The sequence below is a fragment of the Hippocampus bargibanti genome, linkage group LG15 (genome assembly GCF_051943395.1).
Source record: "Hippocampus bargibanti isolate YZ-2025 linkage group LG15, ASM5194339v1, whole genome shotgun sequence".
Taxonomy (NCBI): domain Eukaryota; kingdom Metazoa; phylum Chordata; class Actinopteri; order Syngnathiformes; family Syngnathidae; genus Hippocampus; species Hippocampus bargibanti.
The window spans coordinates 10,875,706-10,895,208 of NC_142748.1; the positions used below are offsets into that span (position 1 = coordinate 10,875,706).

The 19,503-nt window shown below is 49.1% G+C and overlaps 4 protein-coding genes across 9 annotated transcripts; all 4 read left to right on the plus strand.

The window, feature by feature from the left end:
* Window positions 1-62: 62 nt before the first annotated feature.
* LOC148887843 (uncharacterized) lies at window positions 63-8,092 on the plus strand. 5 transcript variants are annotated; one of them, XM_089015535.1, is made up of 13 exons: window positions 63-465; window positions 1,507-1,824; window positions 2,637-2,930; window positions 3,139-3,444; window positions 3,568-3,678; window positions 3,759-3,920; window positions 4,389-4,619; window positions 4,706-4,756; window positions 5,462-5,716; window positions 5,784-6,113; window positions 6,235-6,519; window positions 7,027-7,278; window positions 7,393-8,092. In XM_089015535.1, exons 1-13 carry the CDS (start codon window positions 414-416, stop codon window positions 7,419-7,421), a joined length of 2,676 nt encoding a protein of 891 aa, XP_088871661.1. In that variant the 5' UTR covers window positions 63-413; the 3' UTR covers window positions 7,422-8,092. The 5 variants fall into 5 exon arrangements, with proteins under 5 accessions (XP_088871661.1, XP_088871658.1, XP_088871659.1 ...); XM_089015532.1 differs by having other exon boundaries at window positions 64-465; window positions 6,235-6,492; window positions 7,057-7,278; XM_089015534.1 differs by having other exon boundaries at window positions 65-465; window positions 4,305-4,619.
* Window positions 7,440-12,487, plus strand: LOC148887844 (uncharacterized). Its single transcript, XM_089015551.1, has 7 exons — window positions 7,440-7,478; window positions 8,122-8,360; window positions 9,375-10,511; window positions 11,022-11,223; window positions 11,314-11,357; window positions 12,055-12,155; window positions 12,234-12,487. The coding sequence occupies exons 2-7, from the start codon at window positions 8,319-8,321 to the stop codon at window positions 12,292-12,294; spliced, it is 1,587 nt and encodes a 528-aa protein (XP_088871677.1). The 5' UTR covers window positions 7,440-7,478; window positions 8,122-8,318; the 3' UTR covers window positions 12,295-12,487.
* Window positions 12,488-13,350: 863 nt separating this feature from the next.
* Window positions 13,351-15,629, plus strand: LOC148887845 (transcription factor 7-like 1-C). The gene is made up of 5 exons (XM_089015592.1): window positions 13,351-13,438; window positions 14,349-14,517; window positions 14,584-14,691; window positions 14,757-14,808; window positions 15,414-15,629. Exons 1-5 carry the CDS (start codon window positions 13,368-13,370, stop codon window positions 15,539-15,541), a joined length of 528 nt encoding a protein of 175 aa, XP_088871718.1. The 5' UTR covers window positions 13,351-13,367; the 3' UTR covers window positions 15,542-15,629.
* A 133-nt stretch (window positions 15,630-15,762) lies between these two features.
* On the plus strand, window positions 15,763-19,441 carry LOC148887846 (uncharacterized). 2 transcript variants are annotated; one of them, XM_089015546.1, is made up of 8 exons: window positions 15,763-17,374; window positions 18,153-18,198; window positions 18,271-18,396; window positions 18,599-18,688; window positions 18,764-18,865; window positions 18,970-19,050; window positions 19,124-19,174; window positions 19,272-19,441. In XM_089015546.1, the coding sequence occupies exons 1-8, from the start codon at window positions 16,028-16,030 to the stop codon at window positions 19,304-19,306; spliced, it is 1,878 nt and encodes a 625-aa protein (XP_088871672.1). In that variant the 5' UTR covers window positions 15,763-16,027; the 3' UTR covers window positions 19,307-19,441. The 2 variants fall into 2 exon arrangements, with proteins under 2 accessions (XP_088871672.1, XP_088871671.1); XM_089015545.1 differs by having other exon boundaries at window positions 19,124-19,407.
* Window positions 19,442-19,503: the final 62 nt, after the last annotated feature.

Genomic DNA, 19,503 nt, shown 5'->3' on the forward strand with positions numbered 1-19,503 from the left:
TGCTATTGTTGTTTTCTGACCTTTACTGGGATGGTGGTGGTGGTGGGGGGGGGCGGCTAAGAGAAGAAGATCCACACAAACGGTGGTTCGGAAAGCATCGCGGTCGCACAAGAGCGATGGGCCACTGAAGCTCAGCTGGATGGCGTTTTTGTGTCGCCAATGGCAAGTAGGCCCCCCGCCATCTTGGCCCCGGGCCACTTTGAATTTTAAGTGAGCGCTTTTGGGCACTGGACCCGGTTGGCCCTCCCCACACATCCTGCTCCACATTTCACAGGCCTCCTCTTTTGCTGCCATTTTGCTGACTGTACTCCGTCCTTTCCCAAGTGGAGCCCACCCCCTTGTCAGCGAGCGACTCCCGACTATATAAGAGCGCAAGAGGGCCCGGCGATAAGGAAGAAGCCGTTTTCCAGACCATGCGGTGTAAAGTCCTCGTCTTCCTGGTCTCCTTGGACCTTATAAACAAGGGTGAGTGTCGCCCCCGCCTATTGTCGCTTGTACCGTCTCGTATCAAAAGATGGCCGTCTTTTCGTGACAACTTTATGGCTGCTATTATGCGGGTGTGTTTTGTTTGTTTTTCTTTTTTATTGCCTGATAGGCTACATTAGATTACATTAACTAAGACTGCACGAATCCAAACAAGGGCGCGGAAAGTCCTACTGGACCCTCCGCACCCTGCCCACCACCTTTTCCAGCAACTCCCCTCAGGCAGGCGCTATCGATTCCAAATCCAGCAGACATTTAAACAGCTTCTTCCCACGTCACCATTAACTCTCTAAACACTAACCCAAGTAGAAGTGTATGCTCCCTCCTCCATTTTCCTCCATTTTTCTTATGATGATACTAGTGCAGCGTGTTCTACCGGAGACTTTGTGTTCTACATTCAGTACTTGACAATAAAGATGATTCTGATTTTGATTAGATGAGCCTATATTAGTCTCACAGTGGAGAAATTGACATTTCACAGCAGCCAAGTGATGAAAATAAGTGGAAAGGAAAGGAAGAAGTAGGAAAAAAAAAATACAGGAGCTGCTGTGAAGGCAGTCACTCTTGCGGCGCTATCTTGAAATCCAAAAAATAAGCTTTGATGCTGAATCTTGAGCTCCATTTGGACACTTTGTTGTGATTACGAGAGTACGACATGTAATATGGTGTCCTTTTCAAACGTTGACATTTTTCCGCTTTAAAACGTGAAACGGCGTTAGTCTCTCAAGTGTCCGCTGTCACTCGCTTATTTTGTGATTGACAAACAATGACGTGCAAAGTTTTCCAGCGCACGCTTTTATGTTTGCTGACAGGGATTTATGGCGCCGGTTACTAATTAAGCGTCCGTCTTTCTTTTGCCTGGAAAATTCCCGCCGATTGCCAGCACTTCAAAGCCAGGATCAAAAGAAACAATTTGTCAAAGAGAACGATTGACGTTTGAAAAGGATGTGGTCGGCAGCCATTTGAGCTCATCTCTCTTTGATTTTCCTTGACCCTGATTACCCCCCACCCCCCCTGTTTTAGCGTCCTGCTTGGAAATTCGCGCCAGGCCCAACGCCAATGCCAGCCTCCCTTGCCACGCCAACCTGACGTGGGAGCAATCCGCCGAGGCGGCGCTGGAAGTGGAGTGGCTGCGCAACGGCTCGGCCGTGGCCCGGTTGGGGAATTCCGGCGGCGGGACGCGAGATGGCTTCTTTTGGACCACGGCCCGTTTCCAGGCCGGAGACTTTTCGCTGACGGTCGTCGGCGTGAACCTGAGCCTGCAGGGGCCGTATCGATGCACGGTCCGCCGCCGCCACGCCGAAACGCTGCACTCCGGCGAGGTGACGCTCAGCGTCGTTGGTACGTTAACGCCACCCCCCTGTAAACAGCTAATAGATAGCAAATAGATAGCTAGCCAGCAACGGTGACCCCGTTCAATCGGGAATAACTCAAATAGATCAAGTTAGCTAGCTAGCTAATATATAACTAATAGATAGATAACTAGCTAGCTAGTTAGACAGCTAATCAATAGCAAATAGGTAGCTAGCCAGGTAGCCAGCAATGGTGACCCCGTTCAACCGGGAATAACTCAAATAGATGAAGTTAGCTAGCTAGCTAAGATCGGGGTGGGGGGTACAGTCAAAACTTGTTTTTCAAACGTCTTGGTTTTTGACCCAAAAATTATTTTTTGCAAATGAAAATGTGTTCTCGACTAAACTGAATTGACTGACACCTGAACACCTGAACCTCCACTTCCTTATACGTCACTTCCTGGTGTCACGTCTCATTGTGACTGACGCATTATTCTTGTGTAGCGTTATTTTGTGAGTTGACGTGTTTGTATTGTTCAATCGTGATTTAAAAAAAAAAAAAAAAGCAGACGGAACGGATTAACACATTTTACATTGATTATAATGGGAAATGTTGTTTGGGTTTTTGAACAAATCGGTTTTCTGGAACATTTTATGATCGAAAACCGATGTATGACTGTACTCTGACTGTCGTGACCGGTTTAAGGAAAAAGACGGCTACCGCTAATGCTAGCTTAACAATGGCGCGTTTGGCTACCGCTGCTCACTCGCGGAAAAAATATCCCGTGACTGTAAAGTGTCCTTGAGAGTTTTGAAAGGCGCTTAGAAATTAAATGTATGATTCTAATTTCCCCTCCCAAGCCCCACCCACTGTGTCAACACCCCAACAGTGGATGGCGCTGGGTGCGGCGGGCCAGCTGGAATGCCACGCAGATGGCTTCTACCCCCCGCCCGTGACCTTCGCCTGGACCCGAGAAGGTCAACTCATCCATTCGGGCCCCCATCTGGCGGGGGAAAAGATGGCCGACGGCTTCTACCGCGCGGCCGCCAACCTCACCTACTACCCGAGTCCGTGGGACCGCAATGCCACCTTCGCCTGCCAAGTCGGCCATGACGGCGTCTGGCGGGAGATCAGCTTTCGACTCAACATCACCCGTGAGCGCCCCCTTTTGTCAAAACGGGGTCATAAGCTGTTTTAGAGTACCTCCAACCGGCCTTGCGCAAAATCCAGGTTGCTAGTTGATTGCTAAACGACAAACGGGCGAGTAAAAAGCGATCTGGCAGGCTGGCTAGCTATCTCGCTAGCTATCTATTAGCTAGCTAGGTCTCTAACTAGAGACCTAACTTCCTGTCTCCTTTTCAGACCCCCCCGCCGTCAGCCTGTCAACCGTGGGCTCACCCGAACCCGACGGGCCCCTCACCCTCCGGTGCCACCTGGAAAGCTTCTTCCCGGAGGAGCTTTCAGTCTCCTGGCTGCAAAACGGCAGCGCCCTGCCCGACCCCCCCGCCCTTGAGCAGAACCCGGACGGGACCTTCCGAAGCGCCCGCTACTTCACGCTGAGCCGCGAACAGCGCCGTCGGGGCGGCCAAGTGGAGTGCGCCGTTCAGCAGCCCGGCGCGGCGCCGCCGACACGGGCGCTCGCCGACCTGCGCCAATTGGACCTTCGAGGTGACGCTCGCCGTTTGCGTGTCGCTCAACAAAAGCAGTTTCGGATGAAATCAACCCATTGCTTTGTCACTTGATGGCGGTCGATGACGTAGCGCTTTTATTGGATGTTTATTTTGACTCCAGATGAGGCGCCGCTGCTGACCAAATCTGCCAAGGCATCCGTAGCAATGATGTGTATCTCCTTGGTGCTCGTCTTCCTCTTGTGCTTTGGTTTTTCTTGGAGGCGGAGAGATGGTGAGAAGGGGGTGGGGTGTTTATGCTTTTTTGGGGGGGTCAGGTGGGTCATCTTTTGACCCATTTCCATCGTCAACCAGAGAAGCAAAAGTCTTTGGCGGTGTCGGGAATCATCCTCCCGCCTCGCGTGGTTGTGGGTCAAAAGGGCCGAGTCAGCGTGAGCATCGAAGGAAGGCGGGTGGACCGAGTCCGGACGGCGTGGTTCCTCAATGACGCCCCCATTTCCGACACCTCCCTCACAGGTAGCAACGTCGACACCCGAACAAATGCCGCTCATTTTTTTGGTTTGGGAATTTTCTGGATCGCTTTGAACATTTAGCGCGACGCTACGTGGCGACCAATAGCGATGTGTCGTTTGTGAACGAACCGGCTCTTGAAAGTGAATGACTGGAGCCGTCTCCTAATAGGGAGCTGTATCAATAAGAAAAATGATACATTGTACTTTTTTTTACATATAATTGGCATTATTTTTTGGTAATAAATGAATTGATTTAAAAAAACCGAGGAGTCATTTGGGAGCCGAAAGAGCCGGAATTCCCAATCTCGAAACTCGCTCGCACGGCGCCATCTATTGGACGCCGCCCACTGACCCGCTGCTCGATTTCACTAATGCCGTGCCACTGCAGGCCCCTCCCGAGCCGATTCGGCGCGCCACTCCGGGCGACTAACCGCCACGAGCTCGCCCGCCGGCCTCGCTCTCGCCCCGCCAGCTCCGGAGAAAGGCCCTCTGCTGCCCTCCGGCGGAGAGACGTGTTACTACAAGCTGCACTCGCAAGGCCCTCTGCGCTCGGCGGCCAGCGGCGGTCAGCACCTGGTGTCCTCGCTGACCTTCGTCCCGCGGATTTCCGTCCACAAGGGGGCGGTCTTTAAGTGTCAGGTGTCCTACATCGGCAAAGACAAGATTGTGATGGAAAGAGTCTCGGAGAGGTTCGCCGTGCTCTGTAAGGACTTTGGATCGACGGGCGCGTCAACGCCCGCGCTCGTGCGCCCGTCTCATTTGTATTCATTTTATTTGATTTGCTTTTAGCCGCACCGGAGGTTTCTGAAATCCAGCTGGCGGAGACACCAAACAACTCGGGTGAGGCAGACCCTCCGGGTGTGAGATATGTAGGTTTGTGTTTTTCCACATACAGGTCACATCCGACTTACGACCACGACCTCCAGACCCTATTTTTAACATTTTAAGAGGGGGAGTTTAGCCTCCGAGTCTCTCTTCAACATTTTGAATGAATTTCGACTTACGACCTTCTCGACTTACGACCATTGTGTCGGAACGGAACTCGGTCGTAAGTCGGATGTTCCCTGTATTAAAAAAAAAATGGCCTTCAAAAAAGTGAGCAATATCTTACTTTTCATGTTCACTTCTTAAAATACCTCGCAAAAATGTTTTCTCAATTTGGCACAGCAAAAAAAGCCAATTTCACGATGGTAATTAAATAAATAGTTAAATAAATACATAGATATAGATAGCTAGCACTACAAAAGCTAGCTAAAAAGGTCTTTAGCTAGCTATATTGGCCACCTGGCTGGCTATCTATTACCTATATAGCTATCTGGCTAGCTATATAGCGGTCTAGCTCGCTGGCTATTGGCTATCTATTAGGCTAGCTTTCTATCTATTTGAGTTACTTGCGTGTTGAGTGAACGCTGGCGCGTGTGGCTGTGTCCTGTGACAATAAAGTGACCGTGAGAGTTTTGAAAGGCGCTTCTAAATGAAATGTATTATTATGATGATGAGTGGAAAGTGTCTTTTGAAAGGGCGGCCATTTTGTTTCCTTGTCAGAGGTCATCAGCATGACGGTGCGAGCGTCCCACTTCCACCCGGACGTCATCACCTTCCGCTGGTTCTGTCAAGGCGGCGAGCTGAGCCCGGTGGCTTCGCAGGCCTCCACCTGCCCCCGCCCGGACGACCGGGGCTTTTTCTCCGCTTCCAGTCAGTGCAAACTGCCACGGAGCGAATTGGAACGGGGGGCCGCGCGGGTGTGGGTCAGCGTCCACCACGTGGCCCTCAAGCGGCCCGTCACTCGAGAGACCAGAGGTCAGAGGGCGTCGCCGTTTTACGAACGCCGGCGCCATTCACCCCGCTTTGGCCCCCCGACCTGCAGGCTTCATCAAGCAACCCCGCGTGTCGGACATCTCGCGCGCGGGCGAGCGCTCGCTAACCTTGGGTTGCCAGATCAGCGATTTCTACCCCCCCGACGTGACGGTGACTTGGCTGAGGGTGCGGGGGGACGGCGGCGAGGACGAGGCGCTGGAGGGCGGCCGGCTGTGGGGCCCCGTGGAGATTGGCCCCCGACTCTACAGGGCCACGGCCACTTTGACCACCGCCGACGACCCCCCGGGGAAAAAACGGCGGGGGGCGGGCATCAAATGCCGAGTCCAGCATCGCTCCCTGCAAGAACCCGTCGAGAGACTTTGGAGAAGTGTTGACATCGGTAAGAACCAATGGGCGCGCGCTCTCCTCTTTATCGGCTCCTCCCCAAAAACAAATCCGACAGCGCCCTCCGGTGGACGGGAGGCAGAATGAGCCATCTGGGCCACTTGTTGTCGTTCCAGTTGCTCCCAGCATCCCCGCCTCCGTTTCGGTGTGTTGGAGCAGCGAAGGCGTGGGGGTCTTCTCACTCCTGCTGAAAGGGGGTCACCCCAAGGTCAAGTTACTGTGGACGGCGGGCGGCGACACCCTCTCGCCGCTCCAGTCCACTGAGACGGAGGAGATCGGCGACGATGGCCAGAGGGAGCTGAAAAGCGTGTGCGCCCTGGAGAGATCCGCCTCGGCGCCCGGCCGCAATCGCCGGAATGCCGCCCGGCCGACCGGTAATGGCGCCCTGACACAGCCGTCCTGTCTTCTTCGTGAATGGCAGCGAATGACTTATCTGGCTGGCCTGCTACCGAGCTATTTGCAAACTATTAGCTGTCTAGCTGGCTGGATAGATAGCATCAAACCGCCTCAAAAATAGCTGGCTAGCTTTCTATTAGTTATCTATTAGCTAGCTAGCTAACTTGGTCTATTTGAGTTATTCCTGACTGAACGGAGTCACCGTTGCTGACCATCTAGCTAGCTAGCTATTTGCTATAAGCTGTGTAGCTGGCTATCTAGCTCGCTTGCAATTTGGCTATTTAGCTGGCTGGCTGGATAAATAGCTGGCTATCTATTAGCTAGCTGTCCAGCCGGCTATCTACTAGCTATATAGCTGGCTATCTACCTAGCTATTTAGCTAGTTATATAGCTAGCTACCTCGCCGGTTATCTACTAGCTGTCTAGCTAGCTATTTAGCTGGTTATATAGCTAGCTACCTCGCCGGTTATCTACTAGCTATATAGCTAGCTGTCTAGCTGACTATCTACTAGCTCCGGATGTTTCCCTTTCCGACGCTAAAGTGGACGCCGAGGAGAAAACGGAGCGGGACAAAAAGGAGGAGAGCAAGTCGTCAGACGACGAGGAAGAGGAAGAGGAAGAGGAAGAGGAAGACTGTGGCGCCTTATACATCAACAAAGTCAATTTGATGACGGGGAGCGGCGAAAGCGAGAGAGCTCGCCTGAGGGTTCTGGTGGAGCTCAGCCACCCGGCACTCGTCCTCCCCGTTTACAGAAGTTGGACGGGTAACACAAACACGCTTTGATCTCCAGAATTCTTTTTTGCCATTTTGTGCGCTTTATTTTGAAAATTGTTACTAGAATGTAATCTTATTTTGGTGGCCTCTTACTGTCTTTTAGAGCCCAATGAGGAGGTTTCTTTCATGTGAAGATCTTCATCCAAAAGCCAACATTTTGTCCACTTTTTGGACAGCAACAAATAACAAGTGGGCTGTTTTTTTTTTTTGTGTTGTTGGTCATGGAGAAAAAGGCGCCACCTGCACGCGTTTGGCTGTTTATTTATTACCATGTTGCTTTGCTTTCAGCTTGCTTGCTCACTTGGTGGCACAATGGCTGCTGCTGGACTTTTCTACTTTTTCCATTCAATCAAATCATGTCAATCACGATTAAATTCCATCAAATAAAAAACAAAAAGTCTGATTTTGGTTTGAGTCTCTGACATTTTTGTGTGGCCCCTCGCCATATTTGGGCCAAAATGACACCAATGATCAGAATTGCTCTTTGCGTATTTTTAGCTATCTATTCACTAGCTGATGGCTATCTATTTGCTAGCTAATGGATATCTGTTCGCTGGCTAATGGCTATCTATTTGCTGGCTAATGGCTATCTATTGGCTAGCTAGCTTGATATCCATTTGAGTTACTTCGGGGTTGAGTTGAACGCTGGCCCGTGTGGCTGCCGCTGCTCACCGACACAGAAAATACTGATCCTGTGACTGAAAAGTGGCCTTTAGAGTTTTAAAAGGCGCTTATAAATGAAAAAGATTATTATTTATTTATTTATGATTCTGGAATAAAATACTCCTGATGGACAATCAAGAGAAAATGCGTGGAAATGTTTTCTCCTCAGCTGCGCCCAATCACGCTCCTCATTGGCCGGAAGTCTTCAGATTAGGACGAACCCAACCCGTGCACGTGACGAGCAACTTTTTGATGCCGGTGCCAACCTGCGACCACCCGGTAGAACGTTTGTGCTTCCATTGGGACTGTTGAAACAAGCAAAAACGTCGTTTTTTTTCATCCGTTCGTAAAGTGTCCTTTTCGCCGATGGATCCAGACAGAGCCGAGGGGACGCTGTGGAATGTTTTGGTGAGCGGCCGCGATGCTCGCGTGTGTGTTGATTCGGATTTGCTTTCAAACTCGCTTGAAAGCATGAAAGCGATGTCATATACATATTTTAAAACGAATGCTTTTATTCTCAACATAAGCACACAGTAAGAGAGAGAACATGAACACGCACACAAAAATATCTTTAAAAAAATATTTAGTGGATTTATCTCCATTAAAATAGGTGTCATACCACAAACAGACAAAACAATGTACGTTTTTAACCATCGCGAAAAGTCAAGTTCCCATCAATTAGCAGGTTTAAACATGACGACCGAATGTACCTGCCGGTTCTTCCAGGAAGTTTCAAAATAAGACGCCCCAAACAGGAAATGCAGTATAGCCAATAAAACGCTTGCCGTCGTTATCTCTTCCGCCTACAACGACACATTTTGACTTTGACGTGGTCATTGTCGCTTCGTTTTCGACACTTGTCGCCTCTCTTTCCGTTTTGACGTGCGTGCTCGCACCGCGTGCGTGTCTCAGATGTACGTCACGGCGGTTGGTGCAGGTGTCCACCATTTTGTTTTAGTTCGCCTCCAAAAAAATGTCCAAAACATTCAGCAAACACGTGCCGGGTGTGAAATACGGGACCATTTCCACCAGCCTGAAGGTGAGGGTTCACAGTGACGTCACTGACAATACACCCTTTATTTGCATTGCTGCCTCACAGACGCTAGATGGCGTATTTTCTCGCTATTGGTGAGAATGGGTTGTTTTTTTCCTTATTGTGTGTAGTTCTGACATTAAATTGGACAAAAAAAGGCAACAAACTAGAGCATAAAAACTACGTTTCAAAGTTTTTTTATTTTTTAAAGGCTAAATTGAGCTCATTTACGGTTTAAAAATGAATTCCGGTCAATTATGTAGCTTATACCTGAAGTTGTAATCGAATTCTCTGCAGAGTATTGGTGATATTTTTTGTCTTCTGAGATATTGATGGAAATGAAATGAAGAAAATAATGACTTTATTGTATCTGTGTGCTTGCTTGTCAGTACTATTTAGCCGGAGCGGTCATCAGGTTCCTGAGGCCGGGACCTTTTAACATCACCAATCACGACCTGCTCCAAGATTCCATGGCTGAAAGCGATTCCAGCGGCGATGGCGACTCCGCCGCTCCCTGTCAGGATCCACCCGACGAGGCGGCGTGTCCACCGAGTGCTTCGCCGCCCGACTGGGCTCTTGAAAAAAAACTAAACTCGGAACCACCGAGTGATTCTGCGGCAACGGTCACTCATTTGAGTCTTCCGGAAAAGACCACGGCGAGCCTAGAAAAACCCAGTGGGCCAACGGGACAAGAAAAGACGAAGAATGACGACGGTTGGGTCACGCTAGCTTCTGACGGAGCGAGAAATTGTCACTCTGAAGTTGATTCACACCCCGAACGATTGGACGTTGGCGCAAAAGACGACGAGCCGACGGACGCCGGCGAAACGGACGCTTCCGCTAGCGAGCGCCAAGCGAAGTCAGCAAAAAATGTCATCACACAGTGCCATGCGGCCATGGGCGAACCAGTCAAAATCGACGCCACTCGCGCCACCTCCAAGATGGACGCCAGCCCCCCCGAGGGGGAATCGGGTCCGTTGGGCGGCGAGGTGGCGCCGGTTCAAACTTGGCGCTCGGACGACGCCGCGGGAGATCACGATGACAACGCCAAAGATGGAATGGCGGCGGCGCAAACGGGAAGCAACCTTGATGGATCGTCGCTAGCCGGAGGAGAGATGAAAGGCGAAAAGTGCGCCGTGAGGGACCCGAGGTCAAAGGTGACAGAATACGAACAGGTTGAGCCTAAGGTCAACCTGGGGCTAAGTGACACCGGAACCGCTTTGACGCGTCGGCCCGAGGCAACGGCACCCTGCTCGGACAGCCGACGTGGAGAAGCCATTGTCCAAACGGGGACGCGGGACGCTTGTCCGGAAGAGCGCTTTGACCCCAAACGGGACCACGACCCCATCATACTGTCCCCCGAGTCGGGCCTTGGCGAGTCCCGCTTCGCCGCCGGCGCTCAACGACTTGTTGAGGTGAAATCCTTGGAAATCTTGCCGCCCGAATCCGGGGAGCCGCCCAAGGAACCGGAAAGCCGGAAGAAGACGATTGCGCAATCGGCGGACAAGCCCGAGTGTCAACTTGAGGTAGCGGCTAATACGTAGCTAGCTCGATAGCCATCCACACAGACAGACGACAGATTGCTAATCGATAATAAATAGCAAATAGCTATCGAGCTAGTCGTTCATTGTTCACTCAACCCGGAATAACTCAAATAGATAGAAAGCTAGCCAGCCAACTAATAGCCAGCAAGCTAGATAGCTATATAGCCAGCCAGATAGCTAATAGATAGCTAGCCGGCGAGCTATCATTTTGTCACTATGATGTAAAGAGAGTTTTGAAAAGCGCTTGTAAATGAAATGTATTATTATTATTATTAGCTATCTCTTAGCGAGCTAGCTTTCTATCCATTTGAGTTACTTCCGGGTTGAGTGAATGAATGCTGGCACGTGTGGCTGCCGCTGCTCACCCACAGAAAAAAACGTATCCTGTGATTGTAAAGTGACCTTGAGAGTTTTGAAAGGCGCTTAGAATTGAAACGATGATGATGATGATGATGATGATGATTCATGTCATTTTTGTCTCCAAACTGTCAGGTGAGCAGCTTGGTGCTGAACTTTGCCCCCCAAAAGTTCCGAATAGCCGTGAAGAACCCCCGCGTGAGACCCCCCAAAGATCGGCGCCGGCTTCTCCAAAGACCCTCGCTGCACCCCGTCAACTCGCCGCCTCGCCCGACATCCAAACTCCCCGTCGGGGTTCACGTGTTGGGGGGTTTGGGTTTCGGAATCAAACTGCCCGGTGGGTCGCTCGCTCGCCCTCCCTTCCTTCTCGCCCCGTTTTGCTTGATTTTTGAGCGTCGGCTAACGGCGTCTTGTTGGCGTTTTTGAGGGCTGGCGGCGCCGTTTCCTCTTCTAAAAAAATGGCCCAAGTCGGTGAGTGACGCTCAACCTTTTTTCTTTTCTCAATTTTGATGATTATGTCATGACGAAAAAATCTTTATTCGAGTTTTGGTTTTTCAAGTTTTTGCCGATTAAGCGCTGGTCACACCCCTGGCAATGTTTAACTTTTCCACCGGGGGGCGTCATTAGCCTCCGTGTTAGTGCTTTGTTACAGCTTGTTAAAGCGCTAACATCTATGTAGCTATCTAGCTTGCTATTTAGGTAGCTATCTATTAGCTATCTACTCGCTGGCTAGCTAGCTTTCTATCTATTTGAGTTACCCATTTGTTTGTTTATTTTGTGGCGCGTCGAGTACGTTCAAATGTACTCGAAAGCTAGCTATTGGCTATCCATTAGCAATCTAACTAACTAGCTGGCTACTAGCTAGCTATTTTCTGTCCATTAGCTATCTAGCTCGCTATCTATTAGCTATCTATAGAGCTATCAATTATCTATGTAGCTATCTATTAACTAGCTATTAACTAGCTAGCTAGCTTTCTATCTATTTGAGTTACTTCCGGGTTGAGGGAACGCTGGCGCGTGTGGCTGCCGCTGCTCACCCACAGAAAAACTTTTCCTGTGACTAAAAAGTGACCTTGAGAGTTTTGAAAGGCGCTTAGAAATGAAATGGATTATTATTATGAACTGCTAGCCATAAGAGGGAGCATCTCATGTTGGAATTGATTGACAGGAAGCCGACCTGCGAGCGTCGCCCAAGGCCGCCACCGCCGCCGCCGCCAAGCAAGCTGCCGTGCCGCCTCCACCAAAACAGACGACGGCAAAACAAACGGGGTGATGACGACGTCCTTTGTATTATCTTTAAATGCGTCCGCCGGCCGTTTTCATTTCATATTTTGTTTTTATTTTTAGGTTTGGAAATCACTTCATCTCGGAGCTCAAGACCAAATTGAAGAAAGGCAGCCAAAAGTGACACGCCCTCGACTTTTTGGGCATCTGCATCTGTTTGTGTATTATTGGAATAAAGTGGAAATTATTTATAATAATAATAATAATACATTTCATTTATAAGCGCCTTTCAAAACTCTCAAGGTCACTTTCCAAAAAGGATAGAAAACAAGATATTCTAAGCATAACAAAAAGAAACGGCGAAAAGTGTTTTTTTTTTTTTTCAAAAACCAGGCAACCCTGGTAATAAAATGCCATTGGGCAAGGAAGGTTAAGCGGGGGGTTAATTTCAGTATTTCTTAAAATTGAATTTTTCAAAATAAAAGTACAAATTATTGCTGCCAAGGCGATTGTCGTGGCGACGAATGATGTCACAAAGACACCAAAGGGATGAAAGGCAGCATCGGCTGGGTCAGTTGCACGTGTGCGAGCGACCAAAGTCTCGGTCAGACCTCTCATTCACAGAGTGCCTTTTGCAAGTGAGTATCAACACAAAAAAATGTCGGACGCGGAAAAGGTCAAAGGGCAAGAAGCTCGCCATCAAAAAAAGTATTATTGGCCTTCTGAAATGACGATTGAAGGACAATTCCGTTGGTTGACTGTGCGTCGCAGCTTCGTCATCCGACACCGCCGCCGTCCGATGGATAGAGAAGCGCTCTCGGCGCCGCGGGGGGGTCTCGGCCCTCTGCACGTGATGGGCGACGCCCCCGACTGGACGCCGAATGTTCCTTCGCCGCCGGAAGGAATTGTCTACGCGGAGCTTCGGACGGTGGAAGGCCAAGTGGACGGCTCGGGGGTTTGGTTCCCTTTGGGGAAGACGCCGGAGGTCTCGACTTCGGGGGTGCCCGTCGTGGAGACGCCGTACGGGCACATTCTGGTGAGCGGGGGGTGACAAAAATTGTTGAGACAAAATAAGAACGTGAGTTGAATGGGCTTTGTTGGCTCTGCTCTTCTTCCCCCAGCCACTTCACTATGAATGCTACCCAAGTCCCTTCAGTGCTGAACTGGTAAGAAAACACATTTTTTTTTTTTAAATAATTTTATTTTGAAAAAAACCACTTTTCGCCGTTTGCGACTCTTCAGGCAGACGAGCCGGCGATGATGATGATGATGATGCAACCTGGTGCGGTGAGCTTGACCACTGCAGGACACGTGGACCTTCAAAAAAGGTGACACTATTTAGCATCACAATAATAATTATAATACTAATACATGTGATTTATAAGCGCCTTTCAAAACTCTCAAGGTCACTTTACAGTCGCGTTTTTTTTTCTGTGGGTGAGCAGCGGCAGCCACACGCGCCAGCGTTCACTCAACCCGGAATAACTCAATTAGATAGAAAGCTAGCCAGCCAGATAGCTAGCTGGGTAGATGGCTAATAGCTAGCTAGCTGGGTAGATGGCTAATAGATGGATAGCCAGATAGCTAGATAGATAGTTTATTAGCTATCTTCCTTCGTTATTATCTTCAAAGTAGAAGCAGAATTATCCCACAAAGATCATCAACACCCCTGGCAAAAGTTGAATGTCATCGCCAGGAATAGAACCCGCAACCCTGGTAATAAAATGCCATTGGGCAAGGAAGGTTAAAAAAAAACAGGAACCGCAAATCCGGAAGGGATTGGATTTGCATTTTTTTTTTTATTTTTTTTTTTTCTTTTGTATTTTTTTTGTTTTTTTAGTTTATTTTCTCTACTTTTTTTTCTTGTCTTTTTTATTTTTTTTGGTTTAGTTTTTATTTTTTATTTTTGTTATTTTTTTTTACTTGATGTTATACTTCCTGGTTGAGTGAACGCTGGCGCGTGTGGCTGCCGCTGCTCACCCGCAGAAAAAATATCCTGTGACTGTAAAGTGAGTTTTGAAAAGCACTTAGAAATAAAATTTATTATTATTAGTAGTAGTCTCGCGGTGGAGAAATTGACATTTTACAGCAGCAAAGTTATGAAAGGAAAGAAAGGAGTAGAAAACAACATGCAGGAGATGCTGGAAATGCAGCCACTCATAAAGGACGCTATATTGAAATTATAGTCTTCAAGTATGACCCCCCCGTGACCCCTCCGTGACCTCTGTCCCACTCCAGCAGGGCAGCAGAATGCGGAGACGGAGAGGATGAGAAGCAAAACGTTGGAGGCTACGTCAAGAAGCCGCTCAACGCCTTCATGCTGTTCCGGCAGGAGCAGAGGCCAAAGGTCGTCGCTCTGCTCAACATTCGAAACAGCGCCGATGTCAACAAAGTGGTGGGACGGATGGTGAGTGGACAAGAATAAATAGATCCAAAAGAAAGCTCGGCACTGAATGATGCCGCCCGTGCGCAGTGGAAGTCGCTGAGCAAAAAGCAGCAGGGCAAATATTACCAGCTAGCCGACGCCGCTAAGCTACTTCACAGTCAGCGACACCCACATTGGTCCTGCACCGAAAACTACGTAAGTCCACACGGAATATTTGACCGGGGCGCAGCCAAAGCACTGACGGAAATGTTGCTTCTTAGGGGAAGAAGAAGAAAAAGAGGCCAAGGGTCAAAGGTCACAGCAAAGGTCAAGGTAAGAAAACGGGGAGGAGTGCAATCAACTGAGAAAAGAGGCCATCATGCATGCGGCTTTGACGGAGTGCTCCGCCATCAATGATTCGAATCATAGATAGCAAGCTAGCTATTAGCTATCTGACTAATTAGCTGGTTATCTAGCTAGCTAGCTAGCTATTTGCTGTCTCTTAGCCTAACTGGCTGGCTAGCTAGCTATTTGCTGTCTATTAGCTAACTAACTAGCTAGCTATATATTTTCTGTCTATTAGCGAACTGCCTCGCTGGCTATCTAGCTAGCCATCTATTTGCTCTCTATTAGCTATCTCGGTAACTAGCTGGATAGCTAGCTATTTGCTGTCTATTATCCATCTGACTAATTAGCTGCTTATCTAGCTAGCTATCTATTCGCTATCTTTCTAGATAGCTAGATATTAACTAGCTATTAGCTAGATATTAACTAGCCAGCTTCCGGGTTGAGTGAACGCTGGCGCGTGTGGCTGCCGCTGCTCACCCATGGAAAAACTTCTCTTGTGACTGTAAAGTGACCTTGAGAGTTTTGAAAAGCGCTGCTAAATGAAATGTATTATGATTATTATCCCCCTTTTCCATTTGTGTTGTCCGCAGAGGACACTTGGCAGGCCTCCAACCCAAACGGGACACGTGACGGGACGCAAGCCATCAAGCAGGACGGGCAACACGCGGTGACCAAACGCCAAAAGCAGCTTCGCGTCATGCTGGAGTTGATGCTTTAATTTAAACGTTTACAAGTTTCACCAAACACATCTTCTTCCAAATTGAGATCCTTTCATTTCTCTTTCTTAAAAATGGAATAAAATGTGCAAAGAACACTGGAGTCGTTTGGGTTGGGTTGGAAGGACACCAAACCACACGAGGGCGCTGTAGTATGCCAACTGAAACAAGCGAAGAAGGAACTCGCGTTTGTGATTGGTCGGCAAACTTCCTGGAAATTCGTTTAAAAGCGAAACGATACGAAACATTTCCCGATGGTCACCAAAAGCCGAAAATCGCCACGTCTTTTTCTTTTTGTGGAATCGAAGATCAACGTCGAAGCGCCATTTGCAACCGGGTGCGTCGTTTTTCCGTCTGTCAACCGGCTTCCCCCCCCCCCAAAAAAAAAACAAACATTTTTTTAACGGCTGTCTGGACTGTGACAAAAAAAAACCGTTAGCAGTCGTTATCTTGAGAGTGCGTGTTGGATTTAACCGTCCTAATTTACGATGGCTGGTGTGACGACGGAATGTTTATCTGAAGAAGCGGATGAAACGAAAGAAAACTGCCCCCCGTGTGTGACGACACCAACCAAAAGGCGCTATTTGGACGAGCGGGACTTCCCGGATCTCAGTCTCCTCGAACTCACAAATGTCGACGACATTCTTCGTCACACCAACTTGTCGCTCCTTCAAACCCCGAAGACGAAGACGACGACGACGACGCCTCTGGCTGCAAGGACGTTGATGGAAACCCCCGCAAAGCAAATCATGACCATCAGCAAATCTAAAATGGCTTCCTTCCAGACGCCAAAGATGGAGCTCAAAGCGAACAGCAACCGAGGCGACGCTTCGGTCTTGTGGGTGCAATATGAGTCCTTGCCGGACTGTACCAACGTCTCATTTGATTCCATCACGGAGCAGAAGATCAACGTGGAGGCGAGCGGTGAGCGTAAACTCGCCGAAGCCATGAGTCTTGATGAATCGAGCAAGCAAAGGTCCCTTTCAACATCCCAGGACGTAGACCCTACCAAACAGGACCCGGACCAGCTTCCTCCTGAGTCGACAACCGGCGCTACGGAAGACCTCAAAGATGTCGCCGAGATGCCTCCCCGTCAGGCCAAGCCAGTTCTGTCCAAAAGCGACTCCGGCGCCGCTCGCTGCATCACCTTTGAGCTGACGTCGTCATCCGCCGGAACCGTCACGCTGCCGGAAAGCGCTTTGAGCGACAGTCGCGTCAATCATACCTTTGATCTGGTCTCTCGGTCCAATCCGGGGGCGGTTCCCGACACCCCCAGGGACACCTTTGACGCTCGCTGCGACGGAGGTGAAAGGACCTCCGATGGCGCCCCGGAGACGCTCCCGCGCTCCCAGGACAATGGCGCAGCTAGCACGCCGGAAAGGAGCTCCGCTAACGCTCGGCCTGAGGCTCCTTCTCGGGAAAGCAGCTTTAGCGACGGCCATCGAAAGACCTTTGAGGTTGAACTCCCAAAGTCCAACGGCACCTTCAACGTGTCCGAAAGCCACTCAAGCGACGGCGGTCCAGTTGGCGCGGGGGGCAACTTCATCACTTCCACGCCGTTGCCCGACGTCAAAATGAGCTTCGCCGCCTGGCCGGATGACAGCAAAGTGATGGCGTCTTCCCAAAAAGCGGACGGGGAGGAAGTTCAGGCCGCGCCCGACGTTGCCCGGATGATCTCCACTCCCAAAATATTGCCGCCCGCCAAATCGCTGGCGCCTTTTTCCAAAGCGCCGTCGCTGCTGCAGAAATTGAAGCCGTCCACGTTGCTGCCCAGACGAGACGCCGCGGCGCCGTCGGGTCTCCGATTGCCAAGACCGGCTTCGGCCCCGCAGGAGGTAAAATCGCAACAATCTCCTTCGACAAGGAATTCTGACTCCTTTGTGTGTTTATCATCAGACGGTTCATTTGTAAGCGTCTTTCAAAACTCTCAAGGTCACTTTACAGTCACTGGATCCGTTTTTGTGTGGGTGAGCAGCGTTCGCTCAACCCGGAATCACTCAAATCGATAGAAAGCTAGCTAGCTAATAGCTAGTTAATAGATAGATAGCCAATAGCTAGCTAGATAGTGAGATAGATGGGTACTAGCTAGCTAAATAGCAAATAGATAGCTAGCCAGATAGCTAGCTAATAGATACCTATATAGATAGCCAGCTATTTAGTTAAAATAGACAGCAAATATATAGCTAGCTAATAGCTAGTTAATAGATAGATAGCCAATAGCTAGCTAGATAGTGAGATAGATGGGTACTAGCTAGCTAAATAGCAAATAGATAGCTAGCCAGATAGCTAGCTAATAGATACCTATATAGATAGCCAGCTATTTAGTTAAAATAGACAGCAAATATATAGCTAGCTAATAGCTAGTTAATAGATAGCTAGTCCATAGATCAGAATCAGAATACCTTTATTCGTCCCGCAATGGGGAAATTTGCAGTCCACAGCAGCAATTGAAGTGACATAGATAGCGATATAGATAGCTAGTTAATAAATAGCTAGTCCATAGATAGCGACATAGATAGCTAGCTAATAGCTAGTTAATACCCAGATAGCTAGCTAATAGATAGCGAGATAGATAGAAAAGCTAATATGGTTCCACCCCCCCTTTTTTTTTAGAGCTCAAGCGTTTCCAGCTCATACAAGCTGCGCTCATCGACCACAGGCAAGTAAAGTGGATGGTTGTGGTTGGCTGTGACACTGACGACCAAAAGCTCACCCGCGCATTTGCCGCCAGGGTTGAGGCCACCCGCGCGGCAGCCGAAGACGGCAGCGCAGAGGCCGCCAATCGCCGGAAGGTCATCGGGCATCCCCAGGCCCCCGTTTCTCCAGCCGCCGTCCACCGGGAGCGCCGATAAGCCACGTAATCAGAAAAAGCTTTATTCGTCCCACAATGACGTCACGACGCCGTCATTCAAGGGTAGAAGACGGGCGGCCATTTTGAAAATCAGTTGATTCCATTTGGAGGAGATTGCCTCCCTCTGTGAAGGATCTTGTGCATTTTAGCTAACGCTAATCGTGGCTATTTGTGTTGCCAAATGAATCCCTTCTTTGTTCCTCCTTAGCGTCCAATTCGGCCGCTCCCGTTCTTCAAAGCAGGAAGCGCGACTTAAACAAAGACGCGCAATTTGTTGTGAAGAAGAAGGCAAAGACGGGTAAAAATGGAAACAAAATGTCCCTTCCTTATAACAGTGTCACCAACACTCCCGTGCGGTTGCTCCTTATTTCAGACGTCCCGTCAGCGTCCGGCGTCATCGTCGCCTCGAGGCTTCCCGTCGATGCGTCAAGCGTCGTAAAAACCTTGAGGCTGACGTCGAAAACGGCAAATGGCGGTTGGTTGGAATCCACTTTTTAAAATGGCCGATTGTGCACCTTCTTGATTTCAGTCCCATATCGGTCTCCTTGATATGACCCTTGACCCCCCCCCCCCCATCAGATGCTGCAGCGAAAGATGTCGCCACCAGAACCAAAAACCGAAAACCAGCGGTGACGAGTCAGGGAACTCATTTGGCCAAAGGTTCAGGTCACTTCATGAGACTTTTTGTGATTAAAAAGAAGTCCAGATCGCCACCATGTTTGTTCCCTTGCAGGTTGTGCTAAATGCGCCGTGCTGGAAGCTGAAATACAACGACTGAAAGAGGGTACTCGCTGCTTCTCGTCACCATATAAAATATCAAAACAATCTCCAAGATAATATTATTCTGTCTATCTTGTTAACAATAACCTGTTTTCTTCCAGAACTACAAAGACACAAGCAAGAAAATGATGTGTGAAAATGCACAGAAATTAACTAATGTATTTTAAACATTGTATGTACAATAATAACATTGGTGTGATCGTGCACCAATGAGCACTATAAATGTTGATAATATTTGAAACATTTTATTTACGATAATAAAATTGACGTGACATTGCATGACGTAGCACTTGACAATGTTATTGTGCCGATGACCTTTTTATATTTAGGTTA